Genomic DNA, 22017 nt, shown 5'->3' with positions numbered 1-22017 from the left:
TATTTCATATTGAGCTTTTGTCAGGACTATTAAGTCACGGTAAGGATGTTTAAGTGAAATATGATGTTTATTTAACAGTTATGTTTTAGAATTGTGTTCTGGTTTTTAAACTAATGCTACTTAACAGGTTTGTAGTAAGTAATGAGCAAATGCCAGCCAGTTTTAGTCAGATAATTAGCCCTTGCCACCCAATCTAAATTATAATAAGCGAAGAAATTTTTGTTCAAGTTTTGTACAGAAAAACAAGTATTAAGAGTGCTTTGAGTATGGAAATTCTATGAGTTACGTAAAAAAAAACAAAAAAACACCACTTTTGATCGTAAACGCCTCATTCTTTTTCTCCCCACATAACGTTTTTTTTTTTTTTTGTCTTAACACACAAAATTTGTATTCAATCTTCGTAATGTGTTCAGAAGATGAGCTTAACTCTTCTTTATGCAAAAAATACTATTTAATCGACACTTATTACTATCTTCCACTATACTTTTGTGTTCATTTATAATTTTGTGGGAAAAAAATTACGTGGACATCATGTCCGGACGTCGATCCAGATCCCGTGCGCAAGGACCACCTGTGCAAACACCACCTGCGCAGGACCCGGACGAGCAAATCCTCAATAACGCCGCTGTTTTCTTAGGGTAATGTCTGAATTTATTCACTCTTATTCTCTGTCTCTTTCTCTCTGCGTGTTCATTACGCACCTGTTTGACTGACTGTGTTTAACGTGCAGTGGAGCACAAACAGCAAGAAGACTAACTCAGGAACGCTTAGCTGCACGGAGGGAGCCAAAGTGAATCTTGAGCAGAAGGTACTACACTGAAATACTTCAAGCTGCTACACACCCGGTTAGAATAACTCTTCTGCACTGTAGTTTTGTAGATAGAAGTTGTTTTAGTTTGAGATGGCGTCGTAACCCTCAGGTTCGAGTTTAAAGCAGAGGAAGCGTTACAGGAACTTGTCATTAATATCTCACTGTGACCCGAAAGCTGCTTGTTGGATGTTTAATGTAAGATCCTCTCAGGTGTGTGTAAAAGAGAACCTGGCTGTGTCCTTGCAGTGTGTGATTTCTATTTCATCTGTGTGTTTTCAGAAGAAGGAGGTGGAAGACCAAACTGTGAGGAGCTGATTTTTTTTCAGAAGGAGGCGGAAGACGAGATTTTTGTTTGTTAAATAAAAAGTTTCTTTAAACAACCAACACCTGCCTGACTGTACGAGTTATTTACATGAACAAGCTGCAGGAACGTCTTGCTATTAGGGATGTGAGAAAATGATGATATCTTTTCGTACAGAGCGTAATGGAACTGAGGACATCAGGAATCCCAAATATAGCAATGAATGGGCAAGGTTTTAAATCTACTCTGAGAATAGTGGACATGATGGTAAAGAAACCAGTCCAAAAACCAGTGTGTGTGTTCTATTTCATTTTCTTTTCAGGGATAAACATATTGGAGGATATTTTGTTGATCTGCCACAAAATTAAAAGGAACTAAATTACATAAAAAAATTTAATTACATTAAAAAGGGGGAACCTTTGGGTACCAAGGTTATAAGTTATAAACTTATAACCAAGATAACATTTTGTGTGTGTGTGTGTGTGTGAGTGTGTGTGTGTGTGAGAGAGAGAGAGAGAGAGAAGGAAAATTTGCATGTGGTCTGCGCCTCTATAGCACCGCTGTTCTACAGTAAGTGCCGAGGGCGAGACCTGAATGTCGGGCTGCCAGATAGCTTCATTTCAACTATAACTATTGACTGGATGGGGTGGGGTTAACGTTTGACTAGTGCATAAATTACACCTAATACGTCTAGGTCACTAGTTACTATTAGCTGTAATTTAATCAAAAAAGAGAACCTAGTATGTTTATTAGAAACCAACCAAAATCACTCCAAGAGTGAGACATGTAAAAGTCCCTTGAGGTTACAAAGGAACCCAGGGTAACTTCTAAGCAAACAAAGGCCTCTCTCACATTGGCTAATGTTAATGGTCATGAGTTCACCATCAGGAGAACACTGAACAACAATGGAGTGAATTACAGTGTTACAAGGAGAAAGCCACTGCTCTCCAAAAAGAACATTACAGCCCATCTGCAGTTTGCTAATGATTATGTGGAAAAGTCTTTTGGAAAAATGTTTTGTGTGGAAAAATATAACCTTTTGGTTTAAATAAGAAGTGTTATGTTTGGAGAAAGCAAACACTACATTCCAGCATAAGAACCTTACTTACAAGAACCTTTCAATAATTGATGGAACAGTGAATTCTGAATTATAACAGTGAATTCTAAAGGAAAGTTTCAGGACATCTGTCTGTGAACTGAATCTCAAGAGAAAGTGGGTCATGCAGCAGGCCAACAGCCCTAAGCACAAAAAGCACATAAGGGTCCACCAAAGTATGGTTAAAAGAGAATAAAATTCATGTTTCAGAATTTGCCAAGTCAATGTCCTGACCTTAATCCAATAGAAATGTTGTGGAAAGACTGCAAACAAGCAGGTCATGTCAGGAAAATCACCAGCATTCCAGAGCTGAAGCTGTTCTGTACTGAGAAACGAGCTAAAATTCTTACAAGCCGATGTGCAGGACTGATCAACAGTAAAAACAGGGACAATGTTTAGTTTCGGTTATTTCTGACCAAGGGGTTCACACCATATGCTGAAAGCAAAGGTTCACATAGGATCACATAATAGAAAGAAAACATTCTACACACCGTTATACCACCAGCAGCAGTCTGGACTGTTGACACAAGGCAGGTTCATGCTGCTGATGCCAATGTCTGACCCTATCATCTACATGTCACAACAGAAATCAAGATTCATCAAATCAGGCAATGTTTTTCCATGCTTCACCTGTCCAGTTCCAGTGAGTCCACGCCCACTCTAGTCTCAGGTTCCTGTTCTTGGCTCACAGACAGGAGTGGAACCTAATATGGTTGTAGCTTATCCACCTCATTTGGTTAGACGTATTGTATGTTGCAAGAAGGTTTTCTGCTCCCCACACTTGTAAAGAATTATCATTACCATAGCCTTTCTGTCAGCTCGAACCAGTCTGTCCATTCTCCTCTGTCCTCTCTCATCAACAAGGTGTTTGTTTTTCTCCGCCATTCTGTGTAAACTCAAGAGATTGCTGTCTGTGAAAATCCCAGATCAGCCTCTAAAATTCTCAAACCAGCTCGTCTGGCACCAACATTCATACCATCATCACTGAGATCACTGAGATTCTGATGTTTGGTGTGAATATTAACTGAAGCTTACTGAAATACTTACCTGTATCTGCATGATTTTATGCATTGTCGCAGCTGCCACATGAATAGTAAGTTCTTTTTCAAACACATCCTGCAGAAGCAAATAAGATCGGCACTCCAGCTGCTTTGAGTAACCTAATGCAAAATGTATTCAAAATACTATTTTTCCTAAAACAATCATTAAGAACTCCAAAACACCTGAAACTGGATTCAAGGCACTGTATACAGTGTTACCACCATTGAAATCACCATTTAATTACATATGCTTCAACAGTTAAAATATATAATAAATAAATACATAATAATAATAATATATATATAATAATAATAATAATAATAATAATAATATGTGTAATTTATATAGCTCCTTACTCATAACCAATGTCGCTTTACAATTACAATGTTTCAACAAAACATGGAACATGCGGTAGACTAGATTTGAGAAAAAATATGATTTATAGTTTACAAAGAAATATTAAATTTCTCATCAAAACATGATTTCACTGCTTATGCTAAGTTTAATTTACACAAGTTTCTAATTACAAGATTGAATTATATAAAGTGAGCGTGATCAATTCATGTAGTATTAATGTAAACCCATTACATTATGAAATCTTGTGGGGATGTTGGCACTGACAGGTACTATAACTATAGTATTTAAATTAACATGATTCAAAGGTGTGTGATAGAATAGCACAGTGTTTTAATAAATTCAATACTAATGAATATTAGGTGCTATTATTAATTAATATTATCCTGGTGTCTAATATTATTTTTTGAGAACAGTTTCATATTAAAATACAATGAATCTGCACATTTTAACAGTTCAAATGGAGAAGTTATTAATGTTTTGTCACAGTAATGATTCTGTGTCTCATTGCCAAAAATGAAAACCTCTTGACTCTGAAAGTCAATTAAACAATGTTTGAAGGAGAATCTATAATAAATGCATCATCAGATGACTAAAGGGAATGCTGGATGATCCATCACATCAGTTTTAGCCTGACATTTTTGCTTTTGCGTCACACATTTGTACAATAGCTTTTATGAATCAGACATTGATTGATTCACAAATCAATTATCTCGCTGGATAAAACCTATACCTATATTATATATGTATATATTTATGTATGTATAAAATGTAAATGGAAGCTTTTTGCTTCATGTTTTTTTTTATTTTGCTGTAGAGCGTCATTTGAGTCAAACTTATTTGCATTTGAAGAACACAAAGTGCATTTGCCTTTTAAATAAACTAAATAATCATTTAGTGATACACCAAGTGGACAGCTCAGAGTTTAAAGGGTCAAAGAGAGGACTTTCTGATCTATGTCGAAGAAGGTAAGAAATCTCTCTAAACTGTGCCTTTATTTTGGCACAATGAATGATATATTTGTTATATGATGCACTTCATATAATTTGATGTGCACAGTTAAAGTCTGATTATTAAGTGATGAATGGTACATTGCTTCCTCAATTGGCTATTTTCTTTTTAATCCTTGAGTGCTCTTGTAAATTGTCTAAAGTTGGTATCTTTCTAGTTAAGCAGAAAATGGAGAATTCACAGAGGCCCATGCTTTTTCTTTTACTTGAAACTCTGATTTCAAGTATTTTAAAAAATCTCGTTTTACAGTACACTATGATTGATTTAATATCACTTGTAAATTGGCATAATTTAAAAAGACAATACCTTTTATAGATTAAAAAAAACGCAACCTATCAAATGTTATTCCTATAATGTATATATTTTTTGCGCAGGGATATGCATTTTCTCACTGCAGTCGATTCTGACCCATCAGCAAGGTAAGAATACAGTATAGTAGAATACAGAAATACACACACACACACGCACACACACACACACACACACACAAATGTCTGAGACCACATTGAAAATCTGGATTTTTTTTCTCTTTTACATTTTGAAATAAATAGGTTTTAGAATTTTTTAATATTTAAAACAAAGAAAGTAAATGTTTAATTTTGGGATATTTAATTTTTTAATTCTGCAACTGTAAACATTAAGAAACTCTGAATCTCTTGTAAATATTTTAAAGATTCTACTTTTTTTTTTTTTTTACTGAAGTTGTACTCGATGATACAATTTCGAATGAAAATTCTAAAATTAAATTTAAAAAAAATGTAAAATAGAAACATTTTCCACTAGTGCTCTCAGACTTTTGGCCCCGACTGTGTGTGTGTGTGTGTGTGTGTGTGTGTGTGTGTGTGTGCGTGTGCATGTGTGTGTGTGTCTGTGTGTATGTAAACAAACTATTAATGAAAATAAAATTTTGTGTAAGATAAATGAATGAATAAATATGTTCTCTTCTCCCCTCCAGTCGATGTGGCCTTAGGAGGAATAGCAATACAATCTTCTTTACACTAACAATTATCCTGCTTACTTTGCTATCGATGACAACAAAGCATCTAACATGAATTTCAACTCATGTACTGCTACAAATCCTCAGTATAACCCATGGTGGAGGGTGGATTGTTGGCGGTTTATGATATTAGCAGTGTAATCGTCACTAACAGAGGCGACTGCTGTTCAGAACAGATAAATGGTGCTGAGATTCACATCGGCAACTCCTTGGTCAACAACAACCCCAGGTGAAATATAAAAAAAAATAATTTATATAAAAATATCGGCCTAAATGAGTAAGAGTTTATTTATAGAATTTTATTAACATTTTAAAAAGCTTGCTGAATATAAGGCTTTGCAATTTGGTAACAAATATTTGTATATATTTACAACTCTAATGAGGCATTACAACATTCCAGTAAAATTGTTCTTTATGTAATATACATAATTATAAAACACTTTAAGACTTAATAAATAGATTGTGAAATATTTTAAATGACATTAATTAATGCTTAAATAGTCACTCATAAGTTTACTGTAGTATTGCTCATTTAGTATTGTACACTTTATTTTACTGAAGTATAACTCAGCAACATTTAAACAAACTTATTACAGAAAATGTAGGTAAAATATATTACTGCAGATCTTTATCTGATTGGCAAGGACATTTTTAATTGTATAAATTGTGTAATTCTGACATGTAAATTGACAAGGAATGAATTACTACTTACTGAAAGTAGTTCTGGCTACATGCCAAATTGCAGGTTTAAATGAATGCTCTCACTGTAATATGTTAGTCCTATAATTAAAACTTATACAAGGACATGGATGGATATTAGAATACTGCAGTATGTCTGTCGCTCTCTCTCTCTCTCTCTCTCTCTCTCTCTCTCTCTCTCTCTCTGTGTATGTGTGTGTGTGTGTGTGTGTGTGTGCTATACAGTAACTACATAGTAACTTAACTACATAATAAATTTTCTCATCTTCCCTCCAGTCAATGGGGAATCCGTCTATTTCTTAGAAGGAATAGTGACACAGTGCCCTGCGATGGACTGGCACCCTGTCCAGGGTGTACCCCGCCTTGTGCCCGATGCTCCCTGGGATAGGCCCCAGGTTCCCCGTGACCCTGAAAAGGAGTAAGCGGTTGAAGATGGATGGATGGATGAATAGTGACACAGTATGAAGCACAGAAGGGTTTAATTAGGAATGTTTTTATTTCATTTTATTTTCCTTTCATGGGAAATTCTTTAGAATGGAGGGCTGCATTTTTCTTATTAACTTTGGGGGAGAGAAAAAATAGAGGGTGGTGCATGAATGACTGTCTATAGCTGCTATAATGTAAGGGATAACAGGAACTAACTTGTTTCACAGGTGTTCTGTAACATTAAACATGACTATAAACTGAGAAAAAGTATGATGTGTCATTCTTTAATAAAATAAGAAATTCTTCTGCACACTCTGGTATGAAAATAATCAACTTCAGGGTGGTGACAGATTTATTAAACATTATTAACTTTGGATTTAACTTAATATGTAAAACTAAATACAGTTCCCCTCATTTCTCTCTCTCTCTCTCTCTCTCTCTCTCTCTCTGTGTGTGTGTGTGTGTGTGTGTGTGCGCGCATGCGTGAGTACAGTGGAGCGAGTGAAGCGTGTTGGTGAGAGCGTGCGTGGAAGACTGAGGTTTTTTTCACTTTCTTTCTATTATTTTCCCCTTCTACAGTATCTCACAAAAGTGAGTACACCCCTCACATTTTTGTAAATATTTGATTATATCTTTTCATGTGACAACACTGAAGAAATGACACTTTGCTACAATGTAAAGTAGTGAGTGTACAGCTTGTGTAACAGTGTAAATTTGCTGTCCCCTCAAAATAACTCAACACACAGCCATTGATGTCTAAACCGCTGGCAACAAAAGTGAGTACACCCCTAAGTGAAAATGTCCAAATTGGGCCCAATTAGCCATTTTCCCTCCCCGGTGTCATGTGACTTGTTAGTGTTACAAGGTCTCAGGTGTGAATGGGGTGCAGGTGTGTTAAATTTGGCGTCATCGCTCTCACACTCCCTCATACTGGTCACTGGAAGTTCAACATGGCACCTCATGGCAAAGAACTCTCTGAGGATCTGAAAAAAAGAATTGTTGCTCTACATAAAGATGGCCTAGGCTATAAGAAGATTGCTACTACGAGAAATAAGCTCATAGCAACACTGATGAAATACACATACAGTACAAAAAAAACCACACACACAAATAGAGAATGTGTTTAGCATTTTTTTTTTTTACATCTGCACATAATTATTAGTTTAGCAGCTTTTTTAGAATAAAAAAAGTCATGTATAAGTCTATATAATGAGTCTTTATTGGTCACATATATAGTAGAGTGCAGTGAAATTGTTTTCTTCACATACTCCAACATGTCAGGAAGCTGGGGTCAGAGTGCAGGGTCATGATATGGCACCCCAGGAGCAGAGAGGGTTAAGGACCTTGCTCAATGGGCAGCTTGACAGTGCTGGGGATTGAACCCCCAACCTACTGCTCAGTAAGCAAGAGCATTAACCACTAAGCCACCACTGCCCCTGTGTGTGGGAGTGAGAGGGGGTATGGGGTGAGAGATGTGATAGCGAGAGAGAGAGAGAGAGAGAGAGAGAGAGAGAGAGAGAGAGAGAGAGAGAGAGAGAGAGAGAGAGAGAGAGAGAGAGAGAGAGAGAGAGAGAGAGAGAGTTTTCATAGCATCTACTACTTCTTACCCCACTGTTTTCTAACTACTACAAATATAGACTTCTGAACACCGCCAATAAAAGCTTAATAACAGAATACTGCAATTTTTGGGAAATTGCCGTTCCCGAGTTTGGCCACACAGTCATGTCCCATCCGGCACAACACACGACGCCGCCTAAAACAGAAGGTAGGTTGTAGGTATTGTACTACTACTACTGATTCTAGTAATGACGTCAATCGAAGTAATTAAATACGTAATGAAAGGTGTTGTCTATATAGCTGACCTAATTTTCCTACACAGTGAGTTAAAGGCGCACAACTATCAGAATCCCAGTTCATAATTGTGTTTGATTGGCCAAGTAGAATAAAGTGTCCGACTCTTTTTGAGCTTATTGGACATTACACATTGCTGTAACTATCTCATTGGCACTACTTAATTGCTCATAGTTTATTTGACGAATGCAACTGCTGCGACATATTTTGCCAATCTTAAACTCAGCTGTCATTCTGGAGGTGCAGTTTTGGTTGATGCATGACATTTAGGTTCAAACACAGTGCGTATGGGAAAAGAGAAGGCCAGTGATTAGACAGTGTGAAGGCTGACTTTGTATTCCTACTTGTGTGTGATGTTTGTTATGTTAGTTTCTCTTGCACAACTGTCGAAGTGCATATGCTTTCCTTGTGAGTGACACTTGTTAAGAATGAGATGAGGGTTTGAGACAATGTAGCTAATTTCGACCTTCGAGAGTCCATTATATCGTGCATTTGCGAGAGCTGATAAAGCAAGGCCTGAGAGTTGTGTTTGCATTCCTTTCTGTGGTGCTTGTAAGTTAGTGAAGTACTTGTGTGGTAGAATGTGGGCTGCTTCAAAGTGAACACAGACATTGGTGCTGATCCGCTGAATGCTGGGCCTACTAATAAAGGCTTGTGCTGCTATGTGTGACCTGTAGTTGCAGTGGACGTAGGACTGTAGTATATACGGGCCTCGAGTCCAAGGACGTGCTCAAAAGGAACGTCTTGTGTTTGAAACAGTAATGTCAATGTTGTACAAACACAGACAGCTTTTTCTAACCTCCTTATGCTGATGAGTGTTTTGGCTGTATGCTTTACTATGTATGTTTTACCCAAAGTTCCTGACTATTGTGTTGTACTACTACTACTACTACTACTACTACTGCTACTAATGGAACCAAAACATTAGTACTGATAATACTAATAATGTTTTGTATCTGTGTGTGTTTTTAGAGAGAGAGAGAGAGAGAGAGAATGGGGAAGAAGAAGACGTTTGCAGGTGAAAAGCAGTGCCTAGTGATTGTTTTCGAAAAAGAGAGCTATTGTGTGACCGTTGGTGTAAGGCCCGCCTCCTCGCCTGTTCTCAACTAGGTCCTGTCGAGTGTGGATAAATAGGTGGGCGCTGCGCGAGAAGTTTTATTGAGTGGTTTGACTTCGAGAGCAGCATTATGTCTGGCAGAGGCAAGGGTGGTAATTAATACTCTCTTTTTGCAAGTGGTACCCTCGTTAGTAATTTGAAACTAAAGACTTTAACGACAACAACATCAACAACAAAAACACCTTTAACGAGGTGATAATTATCGCCACCCGGTGTTCGGTATGTCACCCCGTGTGGCCTCCTCGCCGTCGGCGGGGAGGCACTGGGTCAGACTACGTTACAGTGGAGAAGGAGGAGCGCCAGACAGGTCTGAAGTCGGAGTAAACCTTTTAAGTAGTCAATGGATATCGACTACAGATGTATACTCTTTTATTGCAATGCCTAACAGAAAAGAGTATGAAATATGTTTTACCAAAGAACAGGCACTTCAAACATTTTCTCAAATTTTTAATAATAATACAGGAAGTGAATTCTGGAAAAACTGGGAGATGACTACATCAGCTCCCCAAGACATAAAGAGCATTGTAGTAAAGTTTTGGACTGGGAGAATCGCTGACTCGGATGTAGAACAATACCTCTTAAGGTTTGGTGAGATACTGAACCCTGTTGACAAGCCGCTGGACCAGTTCGGGATATGGTATGGAGTCAGGAGATATAAAATAAAACTTAAGAAAAACCCCGACGGAAGTATATTCCAGATACCAAACTCCATTTCCATGGGACCATACAATGGAACGATTACATATCCCGGCCAAACAAAACGATGTTTTATATGTAACGATTCCGACCATCAGGCAAAGGACTGTGAGAAAACAAAGTGCTGGAAATGCGGAAGCTTTGGCCACAAAGGAAAGAGTTGTAGAAATACACAAGTATGTAATTTATGTAATGAAACCGGGCATATATATTTTCAATGCCCAAATTCTTACAGCTATAAACTAAGAATGCCGAAAAATCAAAAAGACATTGACCAGAATGTAACACAAAGCGCACATAACACAGAAACCAAAACAAACGATAAAGCGGATAACAACTGGGAAGAAAATAAACTACACACAAGTGAGGACGACTCGACATCTGGGAGTGACTCAAGCAGCACCGATACCAGCGACAGCGAAGACGGCGAGGACTCTGAGAGCAGCGCCGAATCTCTGACCCCGGAAGGGAGACTGAAGACACCGGAAGTACCTGCTGGAAGCAGCGGAGCATCTCCGCCCAGTCTTTCGTCTGTGGAGAAACGGCAAGCATCGGAGTTTCCTGCGCTATCAGCTGTAGAAGTCGGCGAGACTCGGATCGGCTCAACCCCTGAAGGAGGTCTACAAGCCCCAGAGGAGCCTACGTGCTCAGAGGGAGAGACCGGAGCGACCCAGATCATTTCTACACCTGCAGGAAGTCTACAGGGCCGAGAGGAGTCATCGCATCCAGCTGGTGAAAGTGGAACAACCCAGACAATCGCCGACAACACAGGTGACACTGCGGACACTCCCACGCTGGCGAAAGGTAAAAACACTTTAGACTATCCATATAAACGCCAAAGGCGAAAGAGGAATTCTCCTGGAAATGTTGACAATGCAAAAAAGGTTAAGGAATGATGTATATTGCCTACTTTTCTTCCCTTTTTTTTTTCTTTTTTTTTGACACAATGTCTTTGATTTTAACTTCAATTCCTATATTACTTAAAAAGAAATGTGATATATGTCTGCAGGAATTGAGGTTAAATGATGTGGATAATGTTGAGAAAATGTGGACTAATGGACATACAATAATATCTATCGGAGAAGATCCTTATCTTAATTTTTATGGTTTTTTCAAATTTAACTGTTGCCACATGTAATGTTAGAGGGATTCAGGCAAAAATTAATCAAGTGAAAAAGTTAAATATATTGAGTGGAGAACATGTTGATATTTTATGTATACAAGAGACCAGATTAAGCAGTTTTGCAGACGTACAGAACGCCCAAAGTTTATGGATCAAAGGTCCTTCAATCTTTTCAATAGGTGAAAGTAAAGCTGATGGTATTGCGACCTTATTTTATAACAATAAATTTAAAATAATTAAGAGCCGTGAAATAATTCCTGGTCGATTAATGTTTATAGATGTGTTTTATTGCACAAAAAAAATTAGAGTAATAAATGTATACACAGCACAGGATACTGTTGGTAAAATCCGGCTTTTTAAAAAGCTTAAAATGCTCCTGTGTGTCGGTTTCTATACCATTGTATGCGGTGATTTTAATACAATCACAGATGATAATGATAAAATTTCTTCCAAAATATGTAAAATTAGGAGAGAAGGTGGTGTCCTTAGATCTATAATGAATGAACAGCATTTCACCGACATATTTAGGACATTATATCCAGAGAAAGTGGACTTCACGAGGTTTGATAAAACATGTAAAACTAGAATTGACAGGATATATATTAATAATAATTTTGAGGCAAAATTTTATACAACAAAACTCTTGGTTGAGTCGGACCACTTGACAGTTATATGTGGCATCAGATTTAAAAATGAAGAAAGAAGAAACTATTGGAAATTAAACACACAAATTTTGAAAAGTCCTTTATTGATTATACAATTAAAAGAAGAAATTAATAGGATTAAAACTTTAGATATCCTCACTACCAATTATTGTGATTTGTGGGAAGTTTTTAAGATCCAGATTAAAAAATTTCTTAAATACAAATGTCTATGTTTTAATAAAGAAAAAAATGAGAAGTACAATACAATTATGACACAATATATACAGTGAGGGAAAAAAGTATTTGATCCCCTGCTGATTTTGTACGTTTGCCCACTGACAAAGAAATGATCAGTCTATAATTTTAATGGTAGTTGTATTTGAACAGTGAGAGACAGAATAACAACAAAAAAATCCAGAAAAATGCATGTCAAAAATTTTATAAATTAATTTGCATTTTAATGAGGGAAAAAAGTATTTGACCCCCTCTCAATCAGAAAGATTTCTGGCTCCCAGGTGTCTTTTATACAGGTAACGAGCTGAGATTAGGAGCACACTCTTAAAGGGAGTGCTCCTAATATCAGTTTGTTACCTGTATAAAAGACACCTGTCCACAGAAGCAATCAATCAGTCATATTCCAAACTCTCCACCGTGGCCAAGACCAAAGAGCTCTCCAAGGATGTCAGGGACAAGATTGTAGACCTACACAAGTCTGGAATGGGCTACAAGACCATTGCCAAGCAGCTTGGTGAGAAGGGGACAACAGTTGGTGCGATTATTCGCAAATGGAAGAAGCACAAAAGAACTGTCAATCTCCCTCGGCCTGGGGCTCCATGCAAGATCTCACCTCGTGGAGTTGCATTGATCATGAGAACAGTGAGGAATCAGCCCAGAACTACACGGGAGGATCTTGTCAATGATCTCAAGGCAGCTGGGACCATAGTCACCAAGAAAACAATTGGTAACACACTACGCCGTGAAGGACTGAAATCCTGCAGCGCGCGCAAGGTCCGCTGCTCAAGAAAACACATATACATCCCCGTCTGAAGTTTGCCAATGAACATCTGAATGATTCTGAGGACAACTGGGTGAAAGCGTTGAGGTCAGATGAGACCAAAATGGAGCTCTTTGGCATCAACTCAACTCGCCGTGTTTGGAGGAGGAGGAATGCTGCCTATGACCCCTGGAACACCATCCCCACCGTCAAACATGGAGGTGGAAACATTATGCTTTGGGGTTTTTTTTCTGCTAAGGGGACAGGACAACTTCACCGCATCAAAGGGACGATGGACGGGGCCATGTACCGTCAAATCTTGGGTGAAAACCTCCTTCCCTCAGACAGGGCATTGAAAATGGGTCGTGGATGGATATTCCAGCATGACAATGACCCAAAACACATGGCCAAGGCAACAAAGGAGTGGCTCAAGAAGAAGCACATTAAGGTCCTGGAGTGACCTAGGCAGTCTCCAGACCTTAATCCCATAGAAAATCTGTGGAGAGAGCTGAAGGTTCGAGTTGCCAAACGTCAGCCTCGAAACCTTAATGATTTGGAGAAGATCTGCAAAGAGGAGTGGGACAAAATCCCTCCTGAGATGTGTGCAAACCTGGTGGCCAACTACAAGAAACGTCTGACCTCTGTGATTGCCAACAAGGGTTTTTAAACCAAGTACTAAGTCATGTTTTGCAGAGGGGTCAAATACTTATTTCCCTCATTAAAATGCAAATCAATTTATAACATTTTTGATGTGCGTTTTTCTGGATTTTTTTGTTGTTATTCTGTCTCTCACTGTTCAAATAAATCTACCATTAAAGTTATAGACTGATCATTTCTTTGTCAGTGGGTAAACATACAAAATCAGCAGGGGATCAAATACTTTTTTCCCTCACTGTAAACCTAAAACTAAAAAATACAAGAGATGAAAGTGAGGAAAACAACTTAAAGGATTTGAAAAAAGAGATAGAAACTTTAAATAATGAGTTTTTACTGAACATTCAAGTCCGAGCAGGAATAATTTCCGATGAACTTCTAAATCAAACAAAAGCAATTTCACTATTTAATAAAAGGAAAGAAGCCCAATATATCGAAGCCATTAAAACAGATAATGGAACTATAGCGAAAAATCCTAAAGATGTCAGAGATGCTGTTCGGATCCTTTGTTCAAACATGTATAACTCAATTGAAATAGATAATAAACTTCTAAAAACCTTTTTGAATGTAAAAAATAGTGTTGACCCGCCTTCCAAGAGCTTAGGTGAGGAAATAAAAGAGGCTGAGGTTGTTGATGCCATTAAACAATTAAATTTAAAAAAGTCTCCAGGGAAAGATGGTCTCCCGTCTGATTTTTATCATGCATGCGCCATAGATTTGGCTAAATTATTAACGCAAGCCTTCAATGATGGGATCGCTAGAGGTTACATGCATGACTCGTTCTATGAAGGCGTTTTATCCTTGTTGTATAAAAAGAGTGAAATGTGTGATATCAACAACTGGAGACATCTCACCCTAATGAATGTCGATTATAAGATTTTTGCAAAGACCATTATGAACAGGATGAGTGACTATTTGGACGTAATAATAGCTAAACAACAAACATGTGCAATAAAGGGAAGATTTATGTGGGACAACTTGAACACATTAAGAGAACTAGTTTTTGGTAAAAATGGTGACAGTTTTTACATTGTGGTTTTGGACCAAAGAAAAGCATTTGACTATATCTCAAGAGACTATTTGTGGGAGATTTTAAAACTGTATCAATTCCCTGAAAATTTCATAAACATGATTAAATGCCTTTATGTTAAATCGACAGTTGAAGTAAATGTTAACGGTTCTTTGACTGAACCATTTGAAGTTATGCGGGGTGTAAAGCAAGGGTGCCCTCTGAGTGCAGCCCTATATATTTTATCTATAAACCCACTTGTACAAAAAATCCAAGATGATCATAGACTTAAAGGTCTTCAAATAGGAAAGAACAGAGTCGTGATCTCTGCTTATGCTGATGACATAACTGTATTTGTGAAATCTAAACAAGAACTAGACATCATCTTTGAATATTTTAGCGAGTATGAGCAAGTCTCTGGAGCCTCCTTAAATAAAGCTAAAACGGAATGTGTCTGGATTGGAAATGAAAAAAACAAATTTCCCATAGATGTCCCAGAAGTTCAGCAATTAAAGGTTTTAGGTATATATATAGATAATAATGGCTGTGTCGACCATAACTGGTCAAAAAAAGAAGAAATAATACAAGATGAAATTGATAAATGGAAATCATGTAATCTAAGTTATAAAACTAGAATAAATATTATTAAAACTTTTCTATTATCAAAAATACTGTTTTTATCATGCATCTTACCTCCGACAGAAGTTTGGGTAAAAAGACTTCATAAAATATGCTGTAATTTCATATGGGATACGACTCGTGAGGTTACAAAACGTGAGCTCCTTTTTAAGAGAAGGGAACTGGGAGGCCTTGGGGCTGTCGATATATCCGTAAAAACTAAAATAGCAGTGTGTAAAATCATCGCGAGTGGTATTGCCAGGCAAACCGAATGGATAGGGAACATTTCTAACTGGAAATCTAAAAAAGGTCCATCAAGGAAAGGAATTCCGTATTATAAACTGATGTTTTCCGACTTCACTAACAAATTTAAAGATCTAAACATCGATTGGGTGAAAGACTCGAGCAAAGAAATATATCTTTTAATTGTTGATCGAGTTTATAGTAACCCTGTGGCTTTCAGAAATTTGGAGGAAGACCAAAACAAAGAATGTCTCCAAAATTTACAGAATAAAATCCTATCTGAACACCTGAGAGATACAACTTGGTTAGTCGCTGTAAGAAGGCTCCCAGTAAGAGCGGTTGTAAAATGGAGCTGTTTTGTAAAAACCAGTAAATGCCCGATGCCTAATTGTAATGAAGAGGAAACACTCGAACATTTCCTGTTAGAGTGTTATCGCTCTAAAGAAACATGGGCTAAATTAAAAATCATTGGTCTCAATATAGAAATAAATATGAACTCAATTTTCTATGGCATTTTTAAAGAAAATTGTAGCAAGACCAAGCATGACTTCATTTGGTTCATAATATGTTTGACTAAATCTAAACTCTGGAAAACAAGGTGTAGAATGACTATAAATCAAACGTTTATATCCAGTGATGTTGTATTCAAGGACATTCAAAAAGAGCTAAGAAGACTAAAAAGCAGCACATCTTGGTTTAAAGACTCTTCAGTGTGGGACAATATTTGCGTGTAATTGTACTTTGACTATGTAAGTTTGTTTTGTTTTTTGTTTTTTGTTTTTTTCTCCCTTTCTTTCTGAATATGACTTGTGTAAGATTGTGAATTTTGCATAATTTCAATAAAACTCATTAAAAAAAAAAAAAAAAAAGTAAGGGTGGTAAAGGACTCGGCAAAGGAGGCGCTAAGCGTCACCGCAAGGTGCTTCGCGATAACATCCAGGGGATCACCAAGCCAGCTATTCGCCGTCTGGCTCGCCGTGGTGGTGTAAAGCGTATTTCTGGTCTGATTTATGAAGAGACTCGCGGCGTGCTGAAGGTGTTTCTGGAGAACGTGATCCGCGACGCCGTCACCTACACCGAGCATGCCAAGAGAAAGACTGTGACCGCCATGGATGTGGTGTACGCCCTGAAACGCCAGGGACGCACCCTGTACGGCTTCGGCGGTTGAACGTTCTAACACCGAACGACGCAAACACAACGGCTCTTTTAAGAGCCACCCACATGTCTAGAAAAAGAGCTGTTCCGTGTGGGAAAAAAGGCTTTTTCTTTCGTGAAGCATAAGGCATTAAACGTTGTACAGAAGTAGCGTAAGTGATAGATCTATTTGTATTTTTTGTAATAAACTACATATATGCACAGTATTCAATATTATAAACTGATTAAAACGATTTAAAAGATGATTTTAGTAGAAATTTACTTCTATATTTCTCTCTTTCTCATACACACGCATACATGCATATATAATATAAAACGATTTTTTCTCAGGCCAATTGTTTTTTCATAGTGCACGTTGTTCTGAAAGTACAAGGGCGGGAAGGGAAGCAAAGCGTAGCGGAGGAGGAGGAGGGAGGAGGAGGGAGGAGGAGGGAGGAGGAGGGGGAGGCATGGAGGGAGGGAGGAGGAGGGAGGAGGAGGGGGAGGCATGGAGGGAGGGAGGGAGGGAGGAGAAGGAGGGGGAGGCATGGAGGGAGGGAGGGAGGAAGCAGAATGCAGTAGGAGGCGCCATGCAGGGGGAGGTATCGAATTTTGGCCAATCAAAAAAAGGTATCTTGTCTGGGCGTCATTAGCATGTGGGTCTGTAAATAGAGCGGGTGCGAGGCGGGCGCCAGTCATTTTCTGTTCGTTTACTCGAGAAGCAGCATCATGCCCGATCCAGCTAAGACCGCGCCCAAGAAGGGATCAAAGAAAGCCGTGACCAAGACGGCAGGTAAAGGAGGCAAGAAGCGCAGAAAGTCCCGGAAGGAAAGCTACGCCATCTACGTGTACAAGGTCCTGAAGCAGGTGCACCCTGACACCGGCATCTCATCCAAGGCCATGGGCATCATGAACTCCTTCGTGAATGATATTTTTGAGCGCATCGCCGGTGAGTCTTCTCGTCTGGCTCATTATAACAAGCGCTCCACTATCACCTCCAGGGAGATCCAGACCGCCGTGCGCCTGTTGCTTCCCGGCGAGCTGGCCAAGCACGCCGTGTCCGAGGGCACAAAGGCCGTCACCAAGTACACCAGCTCCAAGTAAAGCGCGTTACCGCCGTTTTCATCAACCCAACGGCTCTTTTAAGAGCCACCCACTTCTCATACAAAGAGCAAGCTCCTCTTTTTCGCTTTTCCTCTCACGCTGTGTGTGTGTGTGTGTGTGTGTGTGTGTGTGTGTGTGTGTGAGACAGAGAGTGATCGAGGGGGACTTCTGAAGCGCTGCACTCCTGTGGATGTTCAGGCTTTGGGGTAATTATAGCAGTCTGCTAAATGCAGAGATGAGTATATTTAAACAGGGTTGTAGCACGGTTTCGGGGGTTGTATAATCTGAGCAATGCAAAATGGGGCTTTAGCAGCACAAAGTTATTCGGATTAAGATTGTAGCAAGAGGGAATAACTGAAAATGGTAGCACATAATCATTATTAATTAGAGGTGCCCAAACTTTTTCCTAGGAAGGGCCAAAAATCAAACTTGATTGAGGGCCGTGGGCCGAAAGTAAATGTTGGATTATACCAAACTGTATTATATTAAAATTAAAGTTGCCATTTATGATTTCATAATATTTACAAATAAATAGAAAACATTAGTCTGTATCTGCTTCACTAATGCAGTTTTATTTTCAGAGTTTTATAGTTCAATGAAACTTATAGTATAATGAAAACAGAAACAATCCCATTTATAATACATGTTCAATGCCTAATACAACTATTCAAGCTATAAGCAATACAGCCACATGCCTACAATATCAGTGACCTCTAATGTGACACATGAAGCTGGTCTTTATTTTTCAAAAATTTTTCCAAATTGGGATGCAGCTGACTTATTGTCAAAGTCAGGACATTATGTAGGTGAGAGTCAGTTTGCATCTCAGTTTACACTTGTTTAAGTTCATCAGACTGAAAGTCTGTTCACAGTGGTAGGTACTGCCAAACAGAGACAGCATCACTTGTGCCTGTTTGCACATCTTTGGGTACCTGTTTGCTGGGACACATTTGTCGAAGTCTTTCCAGGAAAAGGACCTGAACTTGTGTTTGAGTTCTGCATCAGGGTTTGGCTATCTCTGTTCTAACTGTTGTAGTAGCACGTAGTCATTCGAACTAATGTTCAAGAAGCACATAATCATTCTAAATACTGTCATTCGAACTAATGTGACATTAGCACAAAGTCATTCAAAGGAATGTTCTAGTAGCCCATAGACACTGAAAAGAATGTTCTAGCAGCATGGAATACAACACACACACACACACACACAAGGCTATAGCGGAGCCTATAGTCACGCGCGCTGTGCTTTACACGGCCCCCAACGCGCTCTGCTTCAAATACTACACACACCCCTCGACAGCTCGACAGAACCCCAAAGACGTCAGGCTCGTTCACAAGGCTCCTCTTCAACTCGGCCCAGAACGCATACGACGGCCGTGCCTGCTTTTCGCCCGTTTTTACACACCACATCGCACCAAATGCGCAGCCCGCCGGCTTGAGCACAACGCGCGCCGCGCCTTTTCATGTGCGCTGCGCGAGACTGTTGCTCTCTAGCCGGACAGGCCGGGCCACGGGGGAAGCGAGAAAGCCCGTCCTCGCTCAGCGTGTGCTTCAACGTGTTGAATCTCGTCTTGCGAGTGGGATTTTCACCGAGAAATGCCATGAGAAAACACATCTGAGCGCGCGCCGCGTCCGTGCATTCATTCAGCGGCGCCCGAGTTGAGTCTACAACGCTCTCATACCTGTTTTTAAGACCAGCCCCCCGGCCGCGGGGAGGGAGGTTTCTGTGTTACACACTAACGTACAGCGTACGACTCGTGTATTCTACGTAGTTCCAAGAGAGATGGCAGAAGTCGCACCCGCTCCCGCCGCCGCGCCGGCCAAAGCGCCCAAGAAGAAAGCAGCTTCGAGAGCAAAAAAAGCCGGTCCTAGCGTCGGCGAGCTGATCGTCAAAGCCGTTTCCTCGTCTAAGGAGAGGAGCGGCGTGTCTCTCGCTGCTCTGAAGAAAGCGCTGGCTGCCGGCGGATATGATCTATCAACATTAGAAAAAGATTGGTTATTTATTTTGCATTTTCATGATAAATATAGTCCTATGAGTATTACATAATGTTTGTTTTTATAGATGAGCCGTTAATTGTGGTTATGTCCGAACAATACAATGCACAGTAATGAGCTGTGTCTGTAAAATAGCCCAAACCTACCTTCTGTTTCGGGCGGCGTTGTGCTGGATGGAGCTTGACTGCCCCCGTGTGTCCAAACTCGGGAACGGCAATTTTCTAGAAGCGGATTTCTGGGCAAGAGCTATTACATCATACATACATTTCATCCATCATCCCTTTTGTCCCGTCCATGATAATTGTTTTTGTAATTTAATAATTGTAGACATGACCTTATCTTTGAAATCTTCTTCCCTATTTGTGGATATTCTCTCTCTCTCTCTGTGTCTATATATGTATATGTATGTGCACTGTATTAAATATTATTTAATGTGTTTGTTTAAAACTAGTTAGAAGACGGTTTTAGTAGAAACATACTTCTATATTTCTCTCTCTCATACACACACACACATATATATATATATATATATATATATATATATATATATATATATACACACACATATATATATATATATATATATATATATATATATATATATATACAGTATCTCACAAAAGTGAGTACACCCCTCGCATTTTTGGAAATATTTGATTATATCTTTTCATGTGACGACACTGAAGAAATGACACTTTGCTACAGTGTAAAGTAGTGAGTGTACAGCTTGTGAGCTCTTTGAATAACTGTTCTTTTATTACTGTGACACTGTCTAAATGTACATTTTGGACTCTCAAAAAGATGGCACCCATTCACGTGCATTCTATTGACTTACAGAACTCGAATTTCCTTTGAAAATTCTTTGTGTTCGGATGAAGAAAGAAAGTCACATAAGAACTTTCTTTTTTGGTTGAAATATTCCTTTGATGAAGTTGTCCTGTTGCAGTAATACATAAAGAATGATACGAACTGGCGTTATTTTGCACATATTGAATTAAGGTTTGTTGTGTTTCCTAGTTATGATTATAGCACATTTTTCATCACAATGTCTGAATGTGTCAAGGACCACATTTCAGGGATTTCGTCATTGCACATCGTAATTGGTGTATTTTGTATTTTTAATCTAGTTTTTATCGTTGCTGGGTTTTTTTTCTAGTCATCCACCAGTATTGAAGGCCATCTCAGTGCCAGGGAGGGCCTCCAGCCGTCTCTACTGGCATTAGGAAGGATCAAGGGCAGGATTGACAAATTCTACGTGGTAGTGGATAAGCACCTCATCCCTTGCACAGGAACCAGCTCCCAGAGTGCTATAGATGAACTCTTCAGAGTCCACTATGTGTTCAAACTGTCATATGAGGAAGCCCTTGTCAACATCTTTACCTTCCTGCAGACTACGATCTACAACATTGATGTTGGTCTTACCAGTGAGTCTCCCAGAGTAAAGGAATTGTGTGCAAAGCTTTTGAACTAGGTTAAATGTTAGTGTTTCTGTTGTCAAAGTCTGCATGCAAAGCCACGAGAGTCACGCACAGTTTCTATCCTTCGTTAAAGTTTAAGTTATTATGTGCGCAGCGTGGCTGTAGCCGACAGTATGTGACTTGGGTGAACTTGTAAAAGCCCGGAGTTTGAAGTTCTACATGCCTTTTGATCTACAGGGTCCAAATGGGTCAGATGAAGATATTCACTATGAGGTGAATATATTGCACCTCAATTCATGCTGGTTTGTTACATCTAAGATACTGTGTTGAAAATAAAAGTTCAACTTTATACAGCAACTGATGTGTTAGCTGTTCTTTTATTGACGAGTACACACATTTTAAAGGTCTGCATTTTTAGGCAGACAGGGTGTAGATCACATTTAATTACACTAGTGTTGAAAATAACTCCATTAGGTTGAGCTATTGACACATTTACTGTAGATTCAACACTTTCTTAGTGTTAATGGAGCCTGTGAGGAGTAAAAAAACTACACCAATTGTGCTAACAGTGAACACTTACAGTGCTTGTTCAACACTATGAGAGTGTAGAAAAAAAAAACAATACTGAAAGTGTAAATTGAACTCTATTTAGTGTGGACCTATATAAACTCTTGATAAGTG

General features: G+C 38.9%; 1 protein-coding gene across 1 annotated transcript; it reads left to right on the top strand.

Annotated features, from left to right (window-relative positions):
* Positions 1-17382: 17382 nt before the first annotated feature.
* Positions 17383-18463, top strand: LOC128604979 (histone H2B-like). Its single transcript, XM_053620100.1, has one exon. It carries the CDS (start codon positions 17549-17551, stop codon positions 17921-17923), a length of 375 nt encoding a protein of 124 aa, XP_053476075.1. The 5' UTR covers positions 17383-17548; the 3' UTR covers positions 17924-18463.
* The last annotated feature ends 3554 nt before the right edge of the window (positions 18464-22017 follow it).

The sequence above is a fragment of the Ictalurus furcatus genome, unplaced genomic scaffold (assembly GCF_023375685.1).
Source record: "Ictalurus furcatus strain D&B unplaced genomic scaffold, Billie_1.0 scf6, whole genome shotgun sequence".
Taxonomy (NCBI): domain Eukaryota; kingdom Metazoa; phylum Chordata; class Actinopteri; order Siluriformes; family Ictaluridae; genus Ictalurus; species Ictalurus furcatus.
The sequence above is the reverse complement of the archived record's forward strand: the minus strand, read 5'-3'. Positions and strand labels throughout refer to the sequence as shown.

Bases quoted from the DNA above. Each gene is read 5' to 3' on its own strand.
- LOC128604979 (XM_053620100.1), top strand. From the start codon at position 17,549: ATGCCCGATCCAGCTAAGACCGCGCCCAAGAAGGGATCAAAGAAAGCC.